Below are 19,219 nucleotides of genomic sequence, written 5' to 3' on the forward strand. Positions count from 1 at the left end.
ACTTAGAAATCATGGAGGGGTCTGAAATTGTCATTGTAGGTGCATGTCCACTGTGAGAGACATAATCTAAAAAAAAATCAAAATCACAATGTATGATTTTTTTAACTTTTGTGTGATAAAGCTGCAAATAAGTATTTGAACACCTGTGTTGTGCAGGAGTCACGTTCCTATTGGACAACTGTTAGAATTCATATTATGGCAAGAACCAATCAGCTAAGTGAAGAGAAACAAGTGTTCCTCATTACTTTAAAAAATGAAGGTCAGTCGCTCTGGAAAATTGCAAAAACTTTGAATATGTCCCCAAGTGCAGTCGCAAAAACCATCAAGCGCTAGTACAAAACTGGCTCACATGAGGACCGCCCCAGGAAAGGAAGACCAAGAGTCACCTCTGCTGCTGAGGATAAGTTCATCTGGGTCACCAGCCTTAGAAATCGCAAGTTAACAGCAGCTCAAATAAGAGACCAGATGAATACCACACACAGTTCTAGCAGCAGACACATCTCGAGAACAAGTGTTGTTCAACATCCCATCCAGTTTGCGTTTAGTTGGAACATCATTTATTTTTCAACAGGACAATGACCCTTAACACACCTCCAGGCTGTGTAAGGGCTATGTAACCAAGAAGGAGAGTGATGGAGTGCTGCGCCTTAACAGTCACCAGACCTGAACCCAATCGAGATGGTTTGGACGGCAGAGTGAAGGCAAAGGGCCAACAAGGGCCGAGCATCTCTGGGAACTCTTTCAAGTCTGTTGGGAAACCTTTTCAGGTGACTACCTCTTGAAGCTCATCAAGAGAATGCCAAGAGTTTGCAAAGCAGGAATCAGAGCAAAGGTTGGCTACTTTGAAGAAACTAGAACATAAGACATGTTTTCAGTTATTTCACACTTTAATTCCATATGTGTTCATTCATAGTTTTGATGCTATCAGTGATAATCTACAATGTAAATAGTCATGAAAATAAAGGTCACGCATTGAATGAGAAGGTGTGTCCAAACTTTTGGCATGTACTGTGTGTGTGTGTGTGTATATATATATATATATATATATATATATATAAAAAATGTAACTCGGCCGTTATAAATGCCGATACCGATTCATACACAAACAGTGTTCCAGCTTTCCAGACAATAACCGAACCGTCAAGAAGGATTTGGAGATGGGGGTTGGTGCGGAAGCACAGATGTGAGGTGGAGGGGGTGGGATGAGGAGGAGGAGGAGGGGGGGGGGGGGGGGGGGGGGGGGGGGGGCAAGCTAGTCTTGTTTAGTTTGAAAATACTTTGAACGTCAACAAGAAGTAACGTCACCCAATATTGCTTGGAGCTATGTTTTTTAATTTAAGGGATATCAAATGACGTCCCCAAAAAGAAACTTTGTCACATCTGTTTATCTAAAAAGACACAATTCTCTGTTTTACCATGTTAACTAACATGTCTCATGTTAGTACATGATCACGGTAAGCAATTTGACAACATTGTAGTAAATATTGCAAAAAGCGTGCTTTTTAAGATACCAGCAGACAAGCTAATCCAGCACAATTTAGTGCATAGAAAGTCAGCAAAAGGATCAATTTGAACCTTATAATTTAATAATAAATGAGGAAACACTGCCAGAAGGTTGTGTTTTTTTCCTAAAGAGTCCCCCCCCCACCCTCCTTCTAGGGTGGCTACGGTCCTGTATGTGACTCTATGGAGTAAATGTGTCATCAATCAGACTGCACCGAGAAATAATTAACTACCCTTACTAGGCCTACTTACCCATCCATAAATAAAAATATCGTTGTAATGTTGGATGTGGAAAAAGTCTATGCATGCACAGTTAAGTAGAACCTAGAACTCAACTACAGCATGTAGCCTAACATACACACAGAACCCACACAACAAGTACCTTTGCTGTTCAGTCCTACTACTGAAGTGTAAATAAATGGAGCTAGCTTCCATAACTTCGCCCCTCTGTCTGCTGTGACAGTGCAACTTCACAGTGCGCTCCCATGCTGCCTCAAGTGCTGTCGGGAATATCGGAAGGACCTTATCCAGTTACATGTGACCCACCCACTTTTGTAGTAGCCCAAGTATGACGGGAAATGTGAAAGTTTATAGTCAGTGTTAGCAGGGAGACGTTGGCTAGCAATTTAAATTTAAAGAATGGAAATTACATTCCTGTACTAAGCTAACTGCTTTTCGAAATAAAAAGAGTTTCCGAGGAGCACCTGAAGGCAGCACCATCCTACACCACTACAGCGTCGCCGTGATGCGTGCTGTGAGATCACTCATCCAAAATCACCGTCATTTCACTGCTACAAAGATTCCAGCTTCTCGCCCGCTTGGTCCACGCTCTACGCAAACAGCACACGTTCCCACACAAAGCGAGTACCACACAATGTTCATATTTCAACGCGACTCACCGTTAGTTGTCTGCTTTTTGACAGTTTGTCGGGAGTCTACGAGCGTCGCTGTCACCGCTACGATCCGCCCACCCGAGTATGCACTCTTTGGCCGCAGACTAACCTGCTCCTCCTGGGAGAAACTCTGCTCCAATCATTGATCGATATCGGTGACTGGCTTTTATTTTATCCAATGAAATTGAAGCTAAACTGTGAGGGACGAGCGTATTGTCCAATCACAGCTTTCAGATCCTGGGACGGTCCTTCGTCGTCACTAAATTTACTTTTGACAGACACCTTACACACGCAATGGAGAAGTTTGACTCCTTTTACGGGACGATGCAGGTCCAATCGCCGGTGGGGACACGGTCTGGATACGGCCACGGCCCAGGAAGACGCCCTTCTATCACCCGGCTCACTGAAATGTCACCGTGATGAGTTATTATCGCAAATACGGAGACTCCGGTTAGAAACTAGAAATTACAGGGGTAGCCTACTTTGAACCGTATTACAGACGGGCCAGGTATTCTGTTTTAATATTTAGATTACATATAGCTGGAAGTACAACAATTCAAGGCCAATCTTTATTATATGTCCACTTTAACTCCGATTATATGTGAGCAACAGAAAACAACAGACATGGTCAAATGTCCAGTTAATATATGAATAAAATATTTTGGCCGTTATTACAGTAACGTTTAATGTAAAGAACCTGGGAGGAGAACAAACAAAAGCAGTTAACTCCAACATGGTTCAACCTCACATAGCCTAGTGTGGGTTAATAGTGACACCTGGTGATAGAAATGGCTAACATCAGTCCCAGGCTAGACACGGCCTTCTTTTTCTCTAGCTTGCATCAGTAGCCTAGTCTGTGAAATCAATGTCCTGCGCTGCCTTGTGCCTTTAGGGTGTTTCTAGTTATCTTTTAAATGCGGCCTATAGATAAAATGTGTTATTATTGTCATTAAATGGGTGCGTAACAAAGCGTGTCTGGAGGAGGTGGGCGGACATACTCCACGTTGACTGGATTTTTTTAGCAGTTGAGTGATTACTAAATGGGCTTCCAGCACAGCCCAAGGGCTCAGGGCCTCATAGTTAGCATGGGGGGTAGAAAGTTATTATCCAGACTTCCTATAGGGAGATTCTGAGGCTAATAAGCCATCATCTTCCATTAGCATCCCATTGACTCCCATTCATTTTGGCGTCGTTTTGACAGTAAATAACTTTTTTGAAGGTTATTTTTGGGGGCTTTTCCCTTTATTTGATAGTGACAAGGGATAGACAGGGAAGGGGGGGAGAAAGAGAGGGGGGACATGTAGCAAAGGGCCGCAGGTTGGATTAGAACCCGGGCCGCTGCCAAGGACTCAGGCGTCATGGGGCGCACGCTCTTACTGGGTGAGCTAGAGGTCAGCCCGACGGCGATCATCTTGACATCTGAAGTGACTAACCCTCGTCTTTTCTTCCTGCCAAAAATAAAAATCAACACTTTTGTTGATGCTTTTTATCTATTACTTTTCTTACGTTTGTGTCCCTTGTTTTCAATGTTTTTGCTTTTGTTGACGTTTTCAACACTACGTAACAACTTATTAACTTTAGTTTTACAGTTATTTTTGGAATTTATGGTCAGTAACCCTCATTATACCTAATGATTGAGTTAGAAAAGCAGAAATTAGGAATTAATTTGACTAAGATGAAAGGAATGGATGTTGATGGATAATCACAGACTGGAATATGTCAACTTTTACTCAACACTATTTCAAAACCACTTCAGTTTTTATTTTTCAAATGCAATGAAATTGAATTAGACACCCCAAAATTGTTGAAAGTAGAGATTTGTACTTGCGAAAGAGCGTTGTGTGGAATCAATCATGTTATTTTGGGGAATTAAAAGAACATTGATATAGGAAAACAGGTCAATTTGACCTGAGGACAACGTGAGGGTTAAAGACTATTTGTCCATTTTTTATTTCTAAAAAAAACACAACAGTGTATAAAAGGCTCCATTACCTTGTATCTCATGTTTTGGCTCCCCTCTCTACGTAGAATCTCCCCCTTAGACACTACTCTCTAAACCCTGTCTACACGCTGCTCCCCCCGGTACGTTCTACACACGCCAAAGGGCTCTTTTTCGTTGCAGTAGACGTGGACAGCCACTGTCCAAATGTCCATATTCTACGTGTTCGGAGTGAGAATGGGTTGGTTCTGCTTCATGTATACATGTACCATGCTGACATTGTCAACAGACGTGACATCAGACTCAAGAGTTACATGTGTTATGAACTTTATTTTCTTATGAACTAAATTGAGTTCGACATTTAAAAAAAAAGTGGGGAGTACAAAAAGATTTCTTGATGAAATGATATGTACGCGTAACCCCCGTCCCCACTGTCTACGCCTGTGATCTGTGGAGAGGAGAGTCAGTAGCTACGTTTCCATCTACTTGTCAATCTAAATATCTGAAGTTGAGTAAAAACAACTCATGTGAATAAAGGTGGTGAAAGTGTGTTTCCATCCAAGTTGTAATAGTGCTTATGTACCAGCTTATAGCGACATATTAAGCTATAATAAGAAAACAACAACGCTATAGACACAATGATGATGCAGATGCAACTTGGCTTTTATTTTCCCTCCGGCATCGCTGCGAGACAACTCTTTTTTAAGACATGGTTTCATAAGACATTTTTTATTCAATATCACTCACTTTGGATAAAAACATGTGGATAGAAACACAGCTAGTGTGAGTGGGGGCAAGGTGGACTGAAGGTACTCAAGAACCCTTAAAATGTTTCCTTAGTAGAAAAACTTGGTTTAAGGGTATCTATGTGGAAGATTTGAGGATTTACAGTTTAGAGTTTGTCGGGCCATACGGAAGAGGACAAAGACAGAAAGTGGCTACTTGTAATGTTTTGTCAGGAATAATGGTTCAATGTGACAATTGTGCACAGTTGAAAAAGCCAATATGCATTTATGACACAAAGACTGAAAAAATGTCATTCAGGAGAGGCAAAGTGGATTGTTCTTTACAACTATATATTCATAAGTATACAAATATGAAGAGAAAGAAATACAGTCCCACTGACATCACACAAGGATCAGTCCTGACATCATCATTTTGCTTTCAAAGAGCTTTATTGAAAGAAATATTTTGAAATTTTATAAAGTTCAACCGATGATAATGCTATCACACAATCAGAACCTAGAGCTTCACCATTTCTCCCTCCTTCCTTCAACATTTGATATGAATAAAGCCCTGTATCGGCCAGCCCAGTATTGTAAATCTACGGTTATTCCAGGGACTCATATAGAGAACAGATGTGTGAGAGCTTTTGGGACACATCACACACAATATATTTTGGGTTTTTTCCTCAGCAAAATATGTTAAAGATATGCTACTGAAAGAAAGATGTGGTCCAAAACTGCACTTGGATGTGTTGATAATAGTCTTCAGAGAGTAGCCTATCCCAGCAGGGAGAAATATTTTAGATGCTCTTGATTCAACTTTGTCAGGGAAGAGTGGAAACACTAGAGTGGCATCACCAGACTAAGCCAAGCTCAGTAGATCTGAGATTGAGCGTTGGTCTGGGGGAGTTTACTCTGTATTTTCTCTGCACAAGAGGCGGGACCAATGGGCGTCGTTCAAATGACTCTGTACACAATTGGATAGTCCTTCGGCCAATCAGATCAACGATCCGGGTGACGTAGAAGCGGCAGCGGCATCAACGGATTTGCTGCGCTTCGGTGGCGTTCGATGGCCGCTATGTTGAATGTAAACAAGAAGCTGGTTGGTTGCTTCTCTAACGTCATCATGTTAAACCAATAGCAGCAGCCAGGTACATAAGCCAGTTTCTGATTGGTTCCCGCATAATTGGGAACTGAAGCAGGATAATTGAGTGGCCGGGGTTTACTCCAGTCTATGGAAACACAGCCCAGACAAGGTAAATCAAGCGCTCCTTGATTTTTGGGAAACAGTGCAGAGTTCTGCCCAGGACTGCCTCACATGCATCACTCCGTTACAGTGGTTTTGCAACAAAAGATACAAATATACAATATAATATTGTATCATCTAGGATCACTATATTTGCAGCTATTCAGTACCCATCTCTTCCATGACATGGAAGTATAAATAAGTATATATATATTTATATGTATATATAAATAAGACACTCCCGTAACTCGGAAGAATTCAGTGTTTCACTCTACACACAGCTTGCAAACATACAGATCAGCTGAAAAATCAGCTGCTTTGCATATCAAACCCTCTCATTCCTGGCTGACTCTCGGTGCAGCATGCAAGTCAAAAGGTGCACAATATGAAAAGTCTTTAGCATCATCATTCCTATCACCTTTAATTAAGCTCATCAATCAATCACTCTTTCAATTAGGTGATCATTTCTTTGCGAGAAACTAGAGCAGACTTTATTTTTTTTTCATTTAGCATATTTTTCCTCTATAGTTTTCTGCATTTCAAAGCATGCCAAAGACATTTTTTTCATTTCAGTTCTGCATAGTGCTGGCTATACAAGTGCCAAAGAGTTTGATTCCATTACAAGTAGTAGAAGATGGTATGTACAGGCATTAAGTGACAGAGCAGATCCAGTGTTGTGTAAACAGTATCAACCCCCCCCCCCCCCCCCCCCCCCCCCCCCCCCCCCCCCCCCCCCCCCCCCCGATAGCTCAAAAATATCTACAAATACAGGACCAAAGTCTGTCAGAACTCATAGAAAGCCAAACAGAGCTGAAAAAACCTCAGCAATATGGAAGAGCATATAAGGTAGGGAGGTGTGTGTGTGTGTGTGTGTGTATGTGTGTGTGTGTGTGTGTGTGTGTGTGTGTGTGTGAGTGTTTCTGAGAGAGCTGGGTTTTTATGTCTGTATGTGTGTTCAGATGCAAAGGGGGAAAGAACTACTCTAACCACCTTAAACACCCTCCCTCCCCCAACCCACAAAATCCAGTCCCCCAAGATTCTTTTTTTTTCCAAAGTGCATCCTCAACGTTAATAATATGCAGTATGCATTACATAAATCTATTCTGTTAGCACTGAATATTCCACTAAGGTCTATCGTCACATATACAAGGAAGAAGAGTCAAAAACAACCACATTCTAGTTTTGAGGTCATAGTTCTGAATGTAAAGATAAAGTTCAGGCCACTAGGTGACTGGTATTGAACTAACAAAACTCTCACTACAGTATGTGTGAAGGCGAGGAGAGCCCACTTCTGGAAATCATTACCTCAGCACTGCACTGTAGAACAAAAGGAAAAGAACTTGACGATTCACTGTGTATTTACTGGCTAATTGATTTGTTATGGGACCTTGTTGCAAGGACTGCTGGTGGCAACTTACTGATGGCAATACGTGTGTCAGCAAAGTAAACCGTGTAAAACAACAACAAGCAGATATGGTTCAGTAGTAAGAAAAGCTCAGTTGATGTGTGCAGTGTCAGCTTATCAGCATTGGACATCCATGATGCATTCACTCACATTTTAACAGAATGCTGAAAACAATATTATGTTGAATTGCAATTCATCTTAACACAGCTAGAATCAGTTTCTGCAGTATAAAAACAGCTATGGCTGCACAATAGATTGTTTTTTTATAGTCATGAACTGGCGCAAAAAAACATATGGCGAAAGGCTGCGACTTATCGGGAAAAACACTCAAGAAATTTTTTATCAGTAGAAAACTGCACTTCAAAGTGTAACTACTGTTTTTTTTTCAACCTGGTCCCTATTTTACCATGTTTTTGTGTCTAAGTGACAGATGGGAACAACATTCTTTGCCATTGGTCCAGTTTTAAGCGAAAGGTAGAATTAAGTATTAGGTAAAACAAGCTACAGTGTAAGTTAATTGTCCAGGTTGAATTTACCTTCACAAAAGTGCTTGTTTCGCCGCTGACAGACTCAGATTAATATTCTAAGTGTCTGACAACATTAAGGAAAGGATTTGGAAGGAGGTTGACCTTTCTGTTAAAGAGAAAGATACTTTTTTTAAACAAAAACAGCCGCGAAATAGCGTTTGCTGAACCCACCAGACTCCATGTAAATAAACAGTAATTTTAGTAAAAGTACAATACACTTCATTCAAAGTCGACAGAAACAAAACAACACTATGAAAAGCCGTCTTTGGGTTGTCTTTCCAAACTTCCAACCATCACAACTCTAGTTTTGGTTGAAATAAACGCAAAGTTTACCGATTTACATGTGAGAATACGTTGGCTCTACACACGCTAAAAATATCGCTTTTTTAAATGGAGTCTGGTGGGTTAAGCGCTAGGGACTGTTTGTGGTTAAACAGAAAGGTCTCATAGAGGTTTTAAAGGTCTATGGTTGGAGGGATCCTTTCCATAATAGTGGCAGACAGTGGCAAAAACACCACCTTTGTGACTGCAAATACAAGCTGGAAAATTTCCCGATTGACTTACATTGTGGCTTGTTTTATATGGTACTGGACCAATGTCAAAGATTGTTGTTCCCATCAGTCACTTAGGGAAATAGGGTCCAGGTTGAAAAAAACAGAAGTTAACCTTAAAAATGTAACGTTCATATTCAATATTCAATTTATTTGTCCAATAAAACAATGTTGGAAATGATTTCCTTTCATTTATTTTAAATTCAACAAGCAATTTGTTGCATTTAGGCAGAATACTAAAATCAGCGAAAATGCAGAACTGAGTACACTTTCATTTATCAATAGTTATCATAATTCAACAGCGTTATCGCTTATATTCCTCATATGGTGCAGCCCTCCAATCCACCCTTCATCTTTACAACACTTCTCTGGGTTCCTAACCAATTCAATCACACCCAATTTATGATTTTAAGTCACTCTGAAAATATGCGTGGTTGAACTTTGAAATCATAGATAATCTAGCTGTATTTACAGAACATGCGAGTTTAATATGTCACCAATGATTATTTGTGCACATTGTGCATTCAGTGCAGCTTTGCAAAGCGCGACATTAGCTGCTTACAAACAGCCACACGGTCCAATTACCGCAAATTACTGAAATAATTACGTATAATATTAATGTGAAGCACTCTGTTGTGTACCACTCTGCTGTTTAGAATTAGTAATAATTGTATTAATAGTAATAATGTGCACCACTCACCAAGCACTTCATTTATGTTGAAGGATGATTAAAAATGGTTGTATGACGGTTCATTTTAGGATTAGGAACAAAAGGAAACAAGATGGGGAGGGACATTAAAGCCTTCACTTCCTGTTCATTAACCCAAGACCAGGCGATATAACACAGGCAAACAAAAACAAAACAATCCTACAACAATGAATAAATACAAGAGCTTAGACCAGCAAGCACAAATGTACAATCTTCACAATTCTGCTTTACAAGGGAACTCCGCCAGTGTTACGGATGTTACTGAAGAAATGTCACGTCCCTCCAGTTTCTTTCTTCTGATTGGTTGGTTTTGAGTTCTGAGACAAAGGAAATTCAACCCTCTAACATCAATGACACGTTCCTGAGTCTTTATTAAACATCTGCACTGTTTAAGAAATAAAGTGCTCAAAGTAAACGGATGCAGTAAAGCTGCTACAAGTCTCAACTGTTTAAAGGACTATTGCACTTCATCAGGCTTTCCATGTGTTATGACTCATCACTGTGTGGTCTAGCCGTATCATTTTGTATCAGGGAAGGCAATTTGAAAATGTTATAGGTTTTTATTTCCGCTTCCGCTTGGCAACTCAAAACTGATAGACCTGAAGGATGTGGCAAAAGCAATAATTTTTTTTACTATAAGGGTTTATCATTGCACCTGCTCTTAGTTTTCGTTCAGCTTTGCCCTGAGGTATCTGGGGGAACTCCAGACTCCGCACCTACCCTGTTTCAAGGGTCCCATGACCCAAGTCTCAAGTCTCTTTTCTATAGACCTTAGTGGTTCCCTAATACCATATCTCTTTTATATCGATTGTATCTGAAGTCTCTTTCCCGAAAATCAGCCTTGCTGCAGAATTACAGTCACTAGAGCCAGTCCCACAATGAGCTTTCCTTAGGATGGGCCATTTCTGAGTCCAACATTTCTGAGGAGGGGCCTTGACCTACTGCCACTTTGCTTGTTTAAAAGCCATGGTGTCTGTCATGGGTGGGTTAAATTCTCTGGGCAGGCAAAGCAGAGAAAGGGGAGGCAACATTGCCCCTTATGACTTCATAAGTAGCACGATTCCAGATTGGCCCATCTGAGCTTTCATTTTCTCAAAGGCAAAGCAAGATACCCAGGGCTCGGTTTACACCTCTCACCATTTCTAGCCACCGGGGGACCATAGGCAGGCTGGGGAAACACATATTAATGTTAAAAAAACTTGTAAAGGGAAGTTCTCATGCCATGGGACCTTTAACAGTGGCACCACTACACACGTTCATTTCCATTACCAACAACATCTTATCATAAATTCTGGGGGAAATTACATTGCTATTAATTCCATTTATGGTTAGTGAGATTTGAAGGGAAGTGTAAACGTTCTATCCAGATGCATGTGATGGAAGTGCCCCTTGCCAAGTGTTAAACTTTTAAGTTTCATTAAAAATATTATTATTTTATTTTGTTTTTAAAAATTAGATAAACACTGTCAGTGCTGCCTTATGGTCTGGGCATTATGGTCTGGGTATTGCAGCAATGTACATCCATTGAGAAAATACATATACTGTACAGTAATTCTTAGAATGCAGGAATACCTTTCTCTTGATAATGTTTAATTGAAAAGGAACCAACCTTTGTAGTGCTCAGTGAGAAACCTTTATAAACAAAAGAAATCCAATCATTCCCCGTTAAAGCTTTAGTGTGTAGCTGTTTGATATTAATGAACATGCTCAACGACATAACCTTCCCCTGAAGTGATATCATGCAGGTAGATGCAAGATGGAGGCCTAGACCAAAGATGTTTCTTAGTTCACAGTTTGAAAATCCCTTCAACACATTACCTTTTGCTGCTAAACTGGGGTTATACGTTGGGTACTATGGCGGAAGGCAGTCCACACAGTGTAGCATACAGCATAGCAGTACAACGCCGATGCACTGAGCCAAATGAAACCGGTGGTAACTTTTGATGAACCTGAACAGTGCAGTGTGACTCAGACTTGAGTAATTGAACTAGGCTCTATGCTTCATCTTCATACACCCAAGAAGAAGGATAGTGGCTTGGTGGCCTAGCAGCACATGACAAGGATCTGAGGACTTCATAATGGAAGGTAATGAGCATACATTAGCATTAAATATAAAGGATTTTCAAAGACAGTGGTGCTAACATACAATTTTGTCTTTTTGGGATCAATGCTGCTGTAGTATTGAAAATTCTTGGATGACCTCCTCGGCGTTTTAAAAGTTACATTGTAAAGTCTTTTTTTTGTATTTGTGCTGTCTATATTCAAAACATAAACACTCCAAATCTGTCATTACAAGCCACTAACATCAGTTTAGGGCAAAGAAAACAAATGTGTCCTGAACCATAGAATCCAGTGACTCTCTACAATTTGCGGAAGCAAACGTACTGTACGCCATGCTCTGCAGACGAGGACAAACATGAAAAAAACACGTAAAAAGGTTTACACCTGGACTTACTACACATTATAATAAGATTAAAGCACTCACTGATCTATTTTTGCCAGTGTTTGCATATTGTACTGGATGTAGAACGATGGCGCATTCGACTGGTCATTGTAAACTGGCAAACTTGTATTTCTACGGATCACCTGACGGACTTGTACAAGGTGAAAGCATTCTGTGTGCCTGCTCAGGTGAAAAAAGTAAGGACCAATGGAATCTGAGGTAGCAAATTCAACTATGATAAACTGGAATCACTCAGCCTTTTTTCCCCTTATGCATGTGCTTTGATTTTTTGGAAATTAAAGCAAGCCAGTACCGTGTCATCATATCATCAAAGTTCTCTTTTAAAGCGTAACTCCCGCCAAAATGCAACCAAGGGTCTTTTTTTGAATGTACCAGAGTTAACATTTAGTTTGAAAGTACAATTAGGATGGAAGCGCCACTTTCAAAATGGACCGTATTTTCGGTCTAATGGCCTTTTGAATGGCAGTCCTTGGGACTAGGATTGTAACAAAATCACTATTTTTAAAACACTAAGAAGGCTCGAAATAACATGGGACTTTGCTCCAGGTATCTACACATTAACTCAAGCATCGAGAACATTGTTTGTGTTCACAGAGTTTACTAAATAAGATTTTGAACAACTCACTGTAGCTGTTGTTGTTTACGCTATCAGCCGTCTCGCCAGTTAAAAAGTGTTGATCTCTGAATGCAAATGGAGGAAATGTCATAAGGTCAATATTATTTTCCACTAAAGACAAAACAACAAATTATCCCTGTATTTAAATGGAACTAAGCTTTAGGAGCTTTCCATCTTTGCTCTCCTTCCTGTTGCGTTGCATTCGGAGATCGATTCTTTTAACTGGCAAGATGGCTCAGAGCGGAAAAACCAAAAGCTACAGTGAGTTGTTAAACCTTTCTTTTTAGTGAACTCTGTGTGCACAAACAATGTTCTCAATACTGAGTTATTATGTTTACATTTATAGTCAAAGTCAATATTTTATCATGAACTATTGCAATGTTTAATCCCTGCACTGTTCACTTTTGCACTTTTGCACTATCATCATTGCACACAGTCTACAAAAGTATCTCACCTTACAATGGTCATTGCATTTCTATGAGTGATTTTCAGTTTTATATTTATTCTTAGGTACGTTGTGTTATGATTGTCTTGCTACTGAATGCTTAAAATTTCCTTTGGGATGAATAAAGTATCTATCTATCTCTCTATCTATCCGAGGTCATGTGTAGAGGCCTTACTTGGAGCAAAGTCTCATGTAGTGTTTTAAAAATAGTGATTTTGACACGATCACAGTAATGCCCCTGGGACTCCCATTCAAAAGGCCATTAGACCGAAAAACTAAAATACGGTCAACTTAAAAGTGGCACTTCTGTCCTAATTATGCTTTTAAATGAAAGTTTGACTCAGGTACATTCACAAAAAGACCCTAGGTTGCATTTTGGCAAGAGTTACACTTTAAAACCATGACTCATGGATTTAATATTCTGGGGTTTCCTGCTTGTTTGATTATTTATAGTTGGCTGCTTGTGGTGCTCTATTGTCGTGGTAAACTTGTAAGTTTGCCAGTTTACCTGTTTGTGACACTGCCCAAGCGTGCCATATGTTCTTTACTCCACAGCAAATCTGTACAAGGTTTATAATCTGGTCGCTGATATGTTCTTTGAGAAAAAATCATGGCTTTTAACCCTCCAGTTCCCACCCCCGAGCTGCAAACCAGCCAATCCAGTGTGTTCTTGAGAAGGGGAAAGCGTTGGCTCCGCCTCCTGGGGCAGGACCTCGGGTGGGGGGGGTGAAACCAATGACAGAACTGGACAGCAGGTTTCCTGTTAGGCCAGCTAACACTACAATTCACCAGCTAGTTTGTGAGTTTATCGGAAGCGCCACGGACATATAGTATAGAATAATCATTATATCAATAGTTTCAGTGCAAGACGTAAATGGCTACTGGTTTCGTCGTTATTCTGTCCCTTGTTGTCTTGTTCTTGTCAGTCTTCCAACACTGGACAAAGCAGTAAAGGGATTATTCTACAGAATAGCAGTCATGTATGTGTGTGTGTGTGTGTGTGTGTGTGTGTGTGTGTGTGTGTGTGTGTGTGTGTGTGTGTGTGTGTGTGTAAAGTGTCATCCTTCAGCAGATAACTGAGAGGTCCACACCTGATCCGTCTGGGTCGACCTGGACTGTGTTTAATAAGATGCAGAGCTCCTCTCTGCTCTGGTTGTGGTTTTGGTTAAAGGTTGTACCGTTGTGGCGTCCAGAACGCTCCGGGGGCGGGACTTGTGGAAGAGAGAGACAGAGAGAGACCTTAACCCTTTCCTTAACCGACCGGTCTGGCTCTCCTCTCTCTGAGCTGTGTGTCCTTTTTTAAGAGATCAGAGGCGAAACTTCAGCGGTGAAAACAGAGTCTCTGGGTGCCCTAAAGGGTTTTGGTGGTAGGTGCAGTAGGTGCCTCTGGATCTCCAGGGGTACCACGAGGATCTGTTAAAAGAGAGACTGCAGGAAGAAACAACGCTCTATTCTCTCTCTGTAGCTCTCCCTCCATCCCACTCTCCTCCCCCTGCTTCTTCCTTAGCTCCCGCCTGGGTCAGAGCTCTGTCTGTGTTGTGTCCGTGAGTCCAGAGGTGTCTGTGGTTCTTGGAGGGACAGCCTTCTTTGGGTTTCAGGATCCAGGGAAGATACCCCTGATCCAGTTGCTGGCCCAACCCCAGCCCCCATACATACCCCTGAACCAAAGTCTGACCCTGCTCCTAAGCTTGACCCTACTGCATCCTCGCTCCCAAAATCTATCCCTACACCTGAACCTGGCCCAGAAATGACTCCAGCCTCAGGGACCAGTCCCAGATCCCGATGCTGCCCCAGGATGTCCAGTCTAGAGGTAGTGAGCTGGCCCTGGTTGGTGTTAATCAGTGGGGTGTCCTGGGGCTGCAGGGAATCAAGAGACTGGGCTGGGAACTCCTCAAAGTCCTGGGAATCCAGGATCTGGAAAGAGAGGTCAATGGGACAGGGTGCTGTTACTCTTTTACGTATTACTATTCCTTCCCAAAGTCAAATTTCTTTCATGAGGGTTGACTCAGCTCAGTGCTCTGTGGTCTACAAGAAGGAAATGTTATAAGCAAACCGCTCCGTGCAAACTACTACAACACTCTTTGGCAAGTACAAATCTCTACTTTCATTAATTTTGGGGTGTACTATTCAATTTTATAGCATTTGAAAAATAAATTGAAGTGTTTTCAAAATAGTATTGAGTAGAAGTTCACATATTCCAGTCTGTGATTATCTATCAACAACCATTCCTTTAATTTTAGTCTAAATAATTCCTAATTTCTGCTTTTTTAACTCAAACACTAGGTATAATTTCCCATATATTAGGTTTATTAACCAAAATTATCTAAAATAACTGTAAAACTAAAGTTAATAAGTTAGTGTTACGTAGTGTTGAAAACATCAAAAAATGACAAACATTCAAAAGAGCGTCAAAAGGGTTAAAAAAAAGGGACAAAAAAAGTAAGAAAAAGTTTTTAAAAAATTGATAAAAAGCGTCAACAAAAGTGTTGATTTTCAATTTTACGGGAAGACAACACGAGGGTTAACTCTGCCAGACTCTGCATATCGTTGCTCCTGTAAACGTTGTGCGTCATGTTGTTGTGCTCTGCAGAGGATAATAAAAAAAATAAAAAATAAAAAAGTCCACCGAAGACCAACTTTGACTCGGCTGCACAGCTGTCTTTATTTTTGGTTCAAAAAGTCTTACTCTCTAAAACTGTTCTCTCCTGCTGTACAGAAAACTTCCACAACAAGACCCGCGAAGATTAGGCAAATTAGTCTGATGCCGTATTAAAAAGCTAAAATGACGAGTGGAGGGCTGCTGGTGGTCACATGGGTGAACACACTCTACAGCCCGCAGTTTGATAAGTTTTGTCATACTGCGACGACATTTAATGCTGCGTGGTATTAGCTGCTGCTAGTTGGATGTACTGGAGGAAGTATAGAGGACAATGAAACTAAGAGCTTCTGTCTCAACAGACTAGATAAGATAAGATAAGATAAGAAAACCTTTCTTTGTCCCACATTGGGGAAAAAACGGTCCGCAATAGCAAAGATAAGGGCAGCGATAGATAAGTGTACAGAGATAGATAAGTGCACAAGATATGGCAAACTGTATAATACAATAATTACAATTACAATAATTAAACTGTAATCATCCGTTGAGGTTGTGATGCTTACTTATTTGTGCTTTAGAAGGTAACTGCCGTTAAACAAACAGGAAATAGGTTTTTTTTTCTCTTGTTCACAGCTCTGAGTCAGGAAGCTGGCACCAAAACTTCACTTTTTTCTGTTCATCTTTCATTGGCCTCCAGAGTTTCCATACACCCCCAATTTGCCTCTCATTTTATACAGTGAGGAAAATAAGTATTTGAACACCCTGCTATTTTGCAAGTTTTCCCACTTAGAAATCATGGAGGGGTCTGAAATTGTCATCGTAGGTGCATGTTCACTGTGAGAGATAATTAAAAAATAAAATCCAGAAATCACAATGTGTGATTTTTACAGCTGCAAATAAGTATTTGAACACCAGAGAAAATCAATGTTAATATTTGGTACAGTAGCCTTTGTTTGCAATTACAGAGTTCAAACGTTTCCTCTAGTTTTGCACCAGGTTTGCACACACTGCAGAAGGGATTTTGGCCCACTCCTCCACACAGATCTTCTCTTGATCAGTCAGGTTTCTGGGCAGTCGCTGAGAAACACGGAGTTTGAGCTTCCTCCGTAGATTCCCTATTGGGTTTAGGTCTGGAGACTGGCTAGGCCACGCCAGAACCTTGATATGCTTCTTACAGAGCCACTCCTTGGTTCTCCTGGCTGTGTGCTTTGGGTCATTGTCATGTTGGAAGACCTAGCCTTGACCCATCTTCAATGCTCTAACTGAGGGAAGGAGGTTAATCCCCAAAATCTCGCAATACATGGCCCCGGTCATCCTCTCCTTAATACAGTGCAGTCGCCCTGTCCCATGTGCAGAAAAACACCCCCGAAGCATGATGCTCCCACCCCCATGCTTCACAGTAGGGATGGCGTTCTTGAGATGGTACTCATTCTTCTTCCTCCAAACACGGTTATTGGAATTATGACCAAAAGTTCTATTTTGGTCTCATCTGACCACATGACTTTCTCCCATGACTCCTCTGGATCATCCAAATGGTCACTGGCAAACTTAAGACGGGCCTTGACATGTGCTGGTTTAAGCAGGGGAACCTTCCGTACCATGCATGATTTCAAACCATGACGTCTTATGGTATTACCAACAGTAAACAGGAAACGGTGGTGCCAGCTCTTTTCAGGTCATCGACCAGCTCCTCCCATGTAGTTCTGGGGTGATTTCTCACCTTTATTAGGATTACTGAGACCCCACGAGGTGAGATCTTGCATGAAGCCCCAGTCCGAGGGAGATTGACAGTCATGTTTAGCTTCTTCCATTTTCTAATGAATGCTCCAACATTGGACCTTTCTTCACCAAGCTGCTTGGCAATTTCCCCGTAGCCCTTTCCAGCCTTGTGGAGGTGTACAATTTTGTCTGTAGTGTCTTTGGACAGCTTTTTGGTCTTGGCCATGTTAGTAGTTGGATTCTTACTGATTTTATGTGGTGGACAGGTGTCTTTATGCAGGCAACAACCTCAAACAGATACATCTAATTTAGGATAATAAATGGAGTGGAGGTGGACATTTTGAAGGCAGACTAACAGGTCTTTGAGGGTCAGAGATCTAGCGGATAGACAGGTGTTCAAATACTTATTTGAAGCTATATCATACAAATAAATAGTTAAAAAATCATACATTGTGATTTCTGGATTTTCCTTTTTAGATTATGTCTGTCACAGTGAACATGCCCCTACAATGACAATTTCAGACCCCTCCATGATTTCTAAGTGGGAGAACTTGCAAAATAGCAGGATGTCAAATACTTATTTTCCTCATTGTATGTCCCCAGAGCACAACTTAAATCCTAGTCCATGCGCTCAAAACTCAATGAGTTCCTCATTGTCCCTTTAACTGGATGTTAATTGTTGAGAAAATACAGTATATAGTCACATTTTACATTATAAATTGTTGTTTAATTAACCAATTAACCTGTGAGAGGGAGGCCAGGGTGTCCGTCTCCAGTGGTGTGACAGGAGGCTGGACCAGTCTCTCTCCTGGACCTGGTCCTGGGCAGGGACCAGGGTAGGGTGAGACCTGCAAGAGGACACATCTTATTGGTCTGCAGGAAGTGTAGCCTTCTGTCTATTCAGAGCTTGGGTCGGTGAAATCAGTGACCACCTGTGTGTGAGTGTGTGTGTGTGTGTGTGTGTGTGTGTGTGATCACCTGAGGTGGTGAGGACACAGCGCTGTACGCAGGAGGAACCAGAGCCATCTGTCTCTGCAGCAGCTGCATGATAGCTCCAATGTCCGTTGACATACGACTCTCCAACCTGCACACAGCATGCAGTAGATGGTTAACTGTTAATTTTATCTGTCATTATATACATTTGTTGCATTTAAACATTTAAAAATTGTATTTACTTCACTGAAACTGCAGATGTGATCTTTAAGGAGGTGTGTGTGTGTTTTTTATCGTCCTGGTTCTAATTTTATTATTCAATTATTAATATCAGTTTAAATACAAAATAACTATAAATCATAAATAATAAATAAATGATATTTTTTGTGTCCAAAATCTTAATTTGTAAAGTAGGTATTACCTAAAGCTGTCAGATGACTGTAGTGGAGTAAAAAGTACAATATTTTCCTCTGAAATGTAGAAGTAGAAGTAGAAATTGGCATGAAATACCTCTAATTTGAACTCAAGAACAGAACTTAGTAAATTTACTTAGTTACATTTCACCACTGCATATTACAATATTTTAAATATATTCTGTTTAGTTTATACTAAAATTGTCTGTCCATCCGGCTGTTATTCTGTTAATGTTTGGAGCTGAAACACTCAGTTTGTCTCACAGGGGTCTAAAGATTTATTGAATATTATTATAAATTCATCTTCCTGTGTACTACACATACAGGAGGGGTACGTTTTACCATCAAATGCTAGGTCTTAGCTTGACTCTGTATTTGTCTCAGGATATCCTACGTAATAAAACGGATTCACACATCAACATCTGAGATTTTGACTACTAATTGACTGAACCCTGAGAATGGAGCAGGATTTAGCTCCAACAACAGACAGACACAGACACACAAACAGACACACAGACACAGAGACAGGCACAGA

The 19,219-nt window shown here is 40.8% G+C and overlaps 2 protein-coding genes across 2 annotated transcripts in view; both read right to left on the reverse strand.

The window, feature by feature from the left end:
• LOC117938115 (microtubule-associated protein 4) overlaps nt 1-2,554 on the reverse strand; it is a 123,348-nt gene extending 120,794 nt beyond the window's left edge. Inside the window, 2 exon segments of the mRNA XM_034862509.1 lie at nt 2,403-2,512; nt 2,514-2,554. Coding sequence (XP_034718400.1) covers nt 2,403-2,512; nt 2,514-2,539 — 136 coding nt within the window. The 5' untranslated portion in view covers nt 2,540-2,554.
• Nucleotides 2,555-12,206: 9,652 nt separating this feature from the next.
• kcnh2b (potassium voltage-gated channel, subfamily H (eag-related), member 2b) overlaps nt 12,207-19,219 on the reverse strand; it is a 299,990-nt gene continuing 292,977 nt past the window's right edge. The window contains exons 18-21 of the mRNA XM_034862772.1: nt 18,317-18,422; nt 18,082-18,186; nt 13,413-14,937; nt 12,207-12,279 (exon numbers count right to left, since the gene is read on the reverse strand). Of these exons, the coding sequence (XP_034718663.1) occupies nt 14,527-14,937; nt 18,082-18,186; nt 18,317-18,422 (622 nt within the window). The 3' untranslated portion in view covers nt 12,207-12,279; nt 13,413-14,526. The remainder of the gene's footprint in view (nt 12,280-13,412; nt 14,938-18,081; nt 18,187-18,316; nt 18,423-19,219) is intronic.

This window comes from Etheostoma cragini, chromosome 22 (genome assembly GCF_013103735.1).
Source record: "Etheostoma cragini isolate CJK2018 chromosome 22, CSU_Ecrag_1.0, whole genome shotgun sequence".
NCBI classification, from domain to species: domain Eukaryota; kingdom Metazoa; phylum Chordata; class Actinopteri; order Perciformes; family Percidae; genus Etheostoma; species Etheostoma cragini.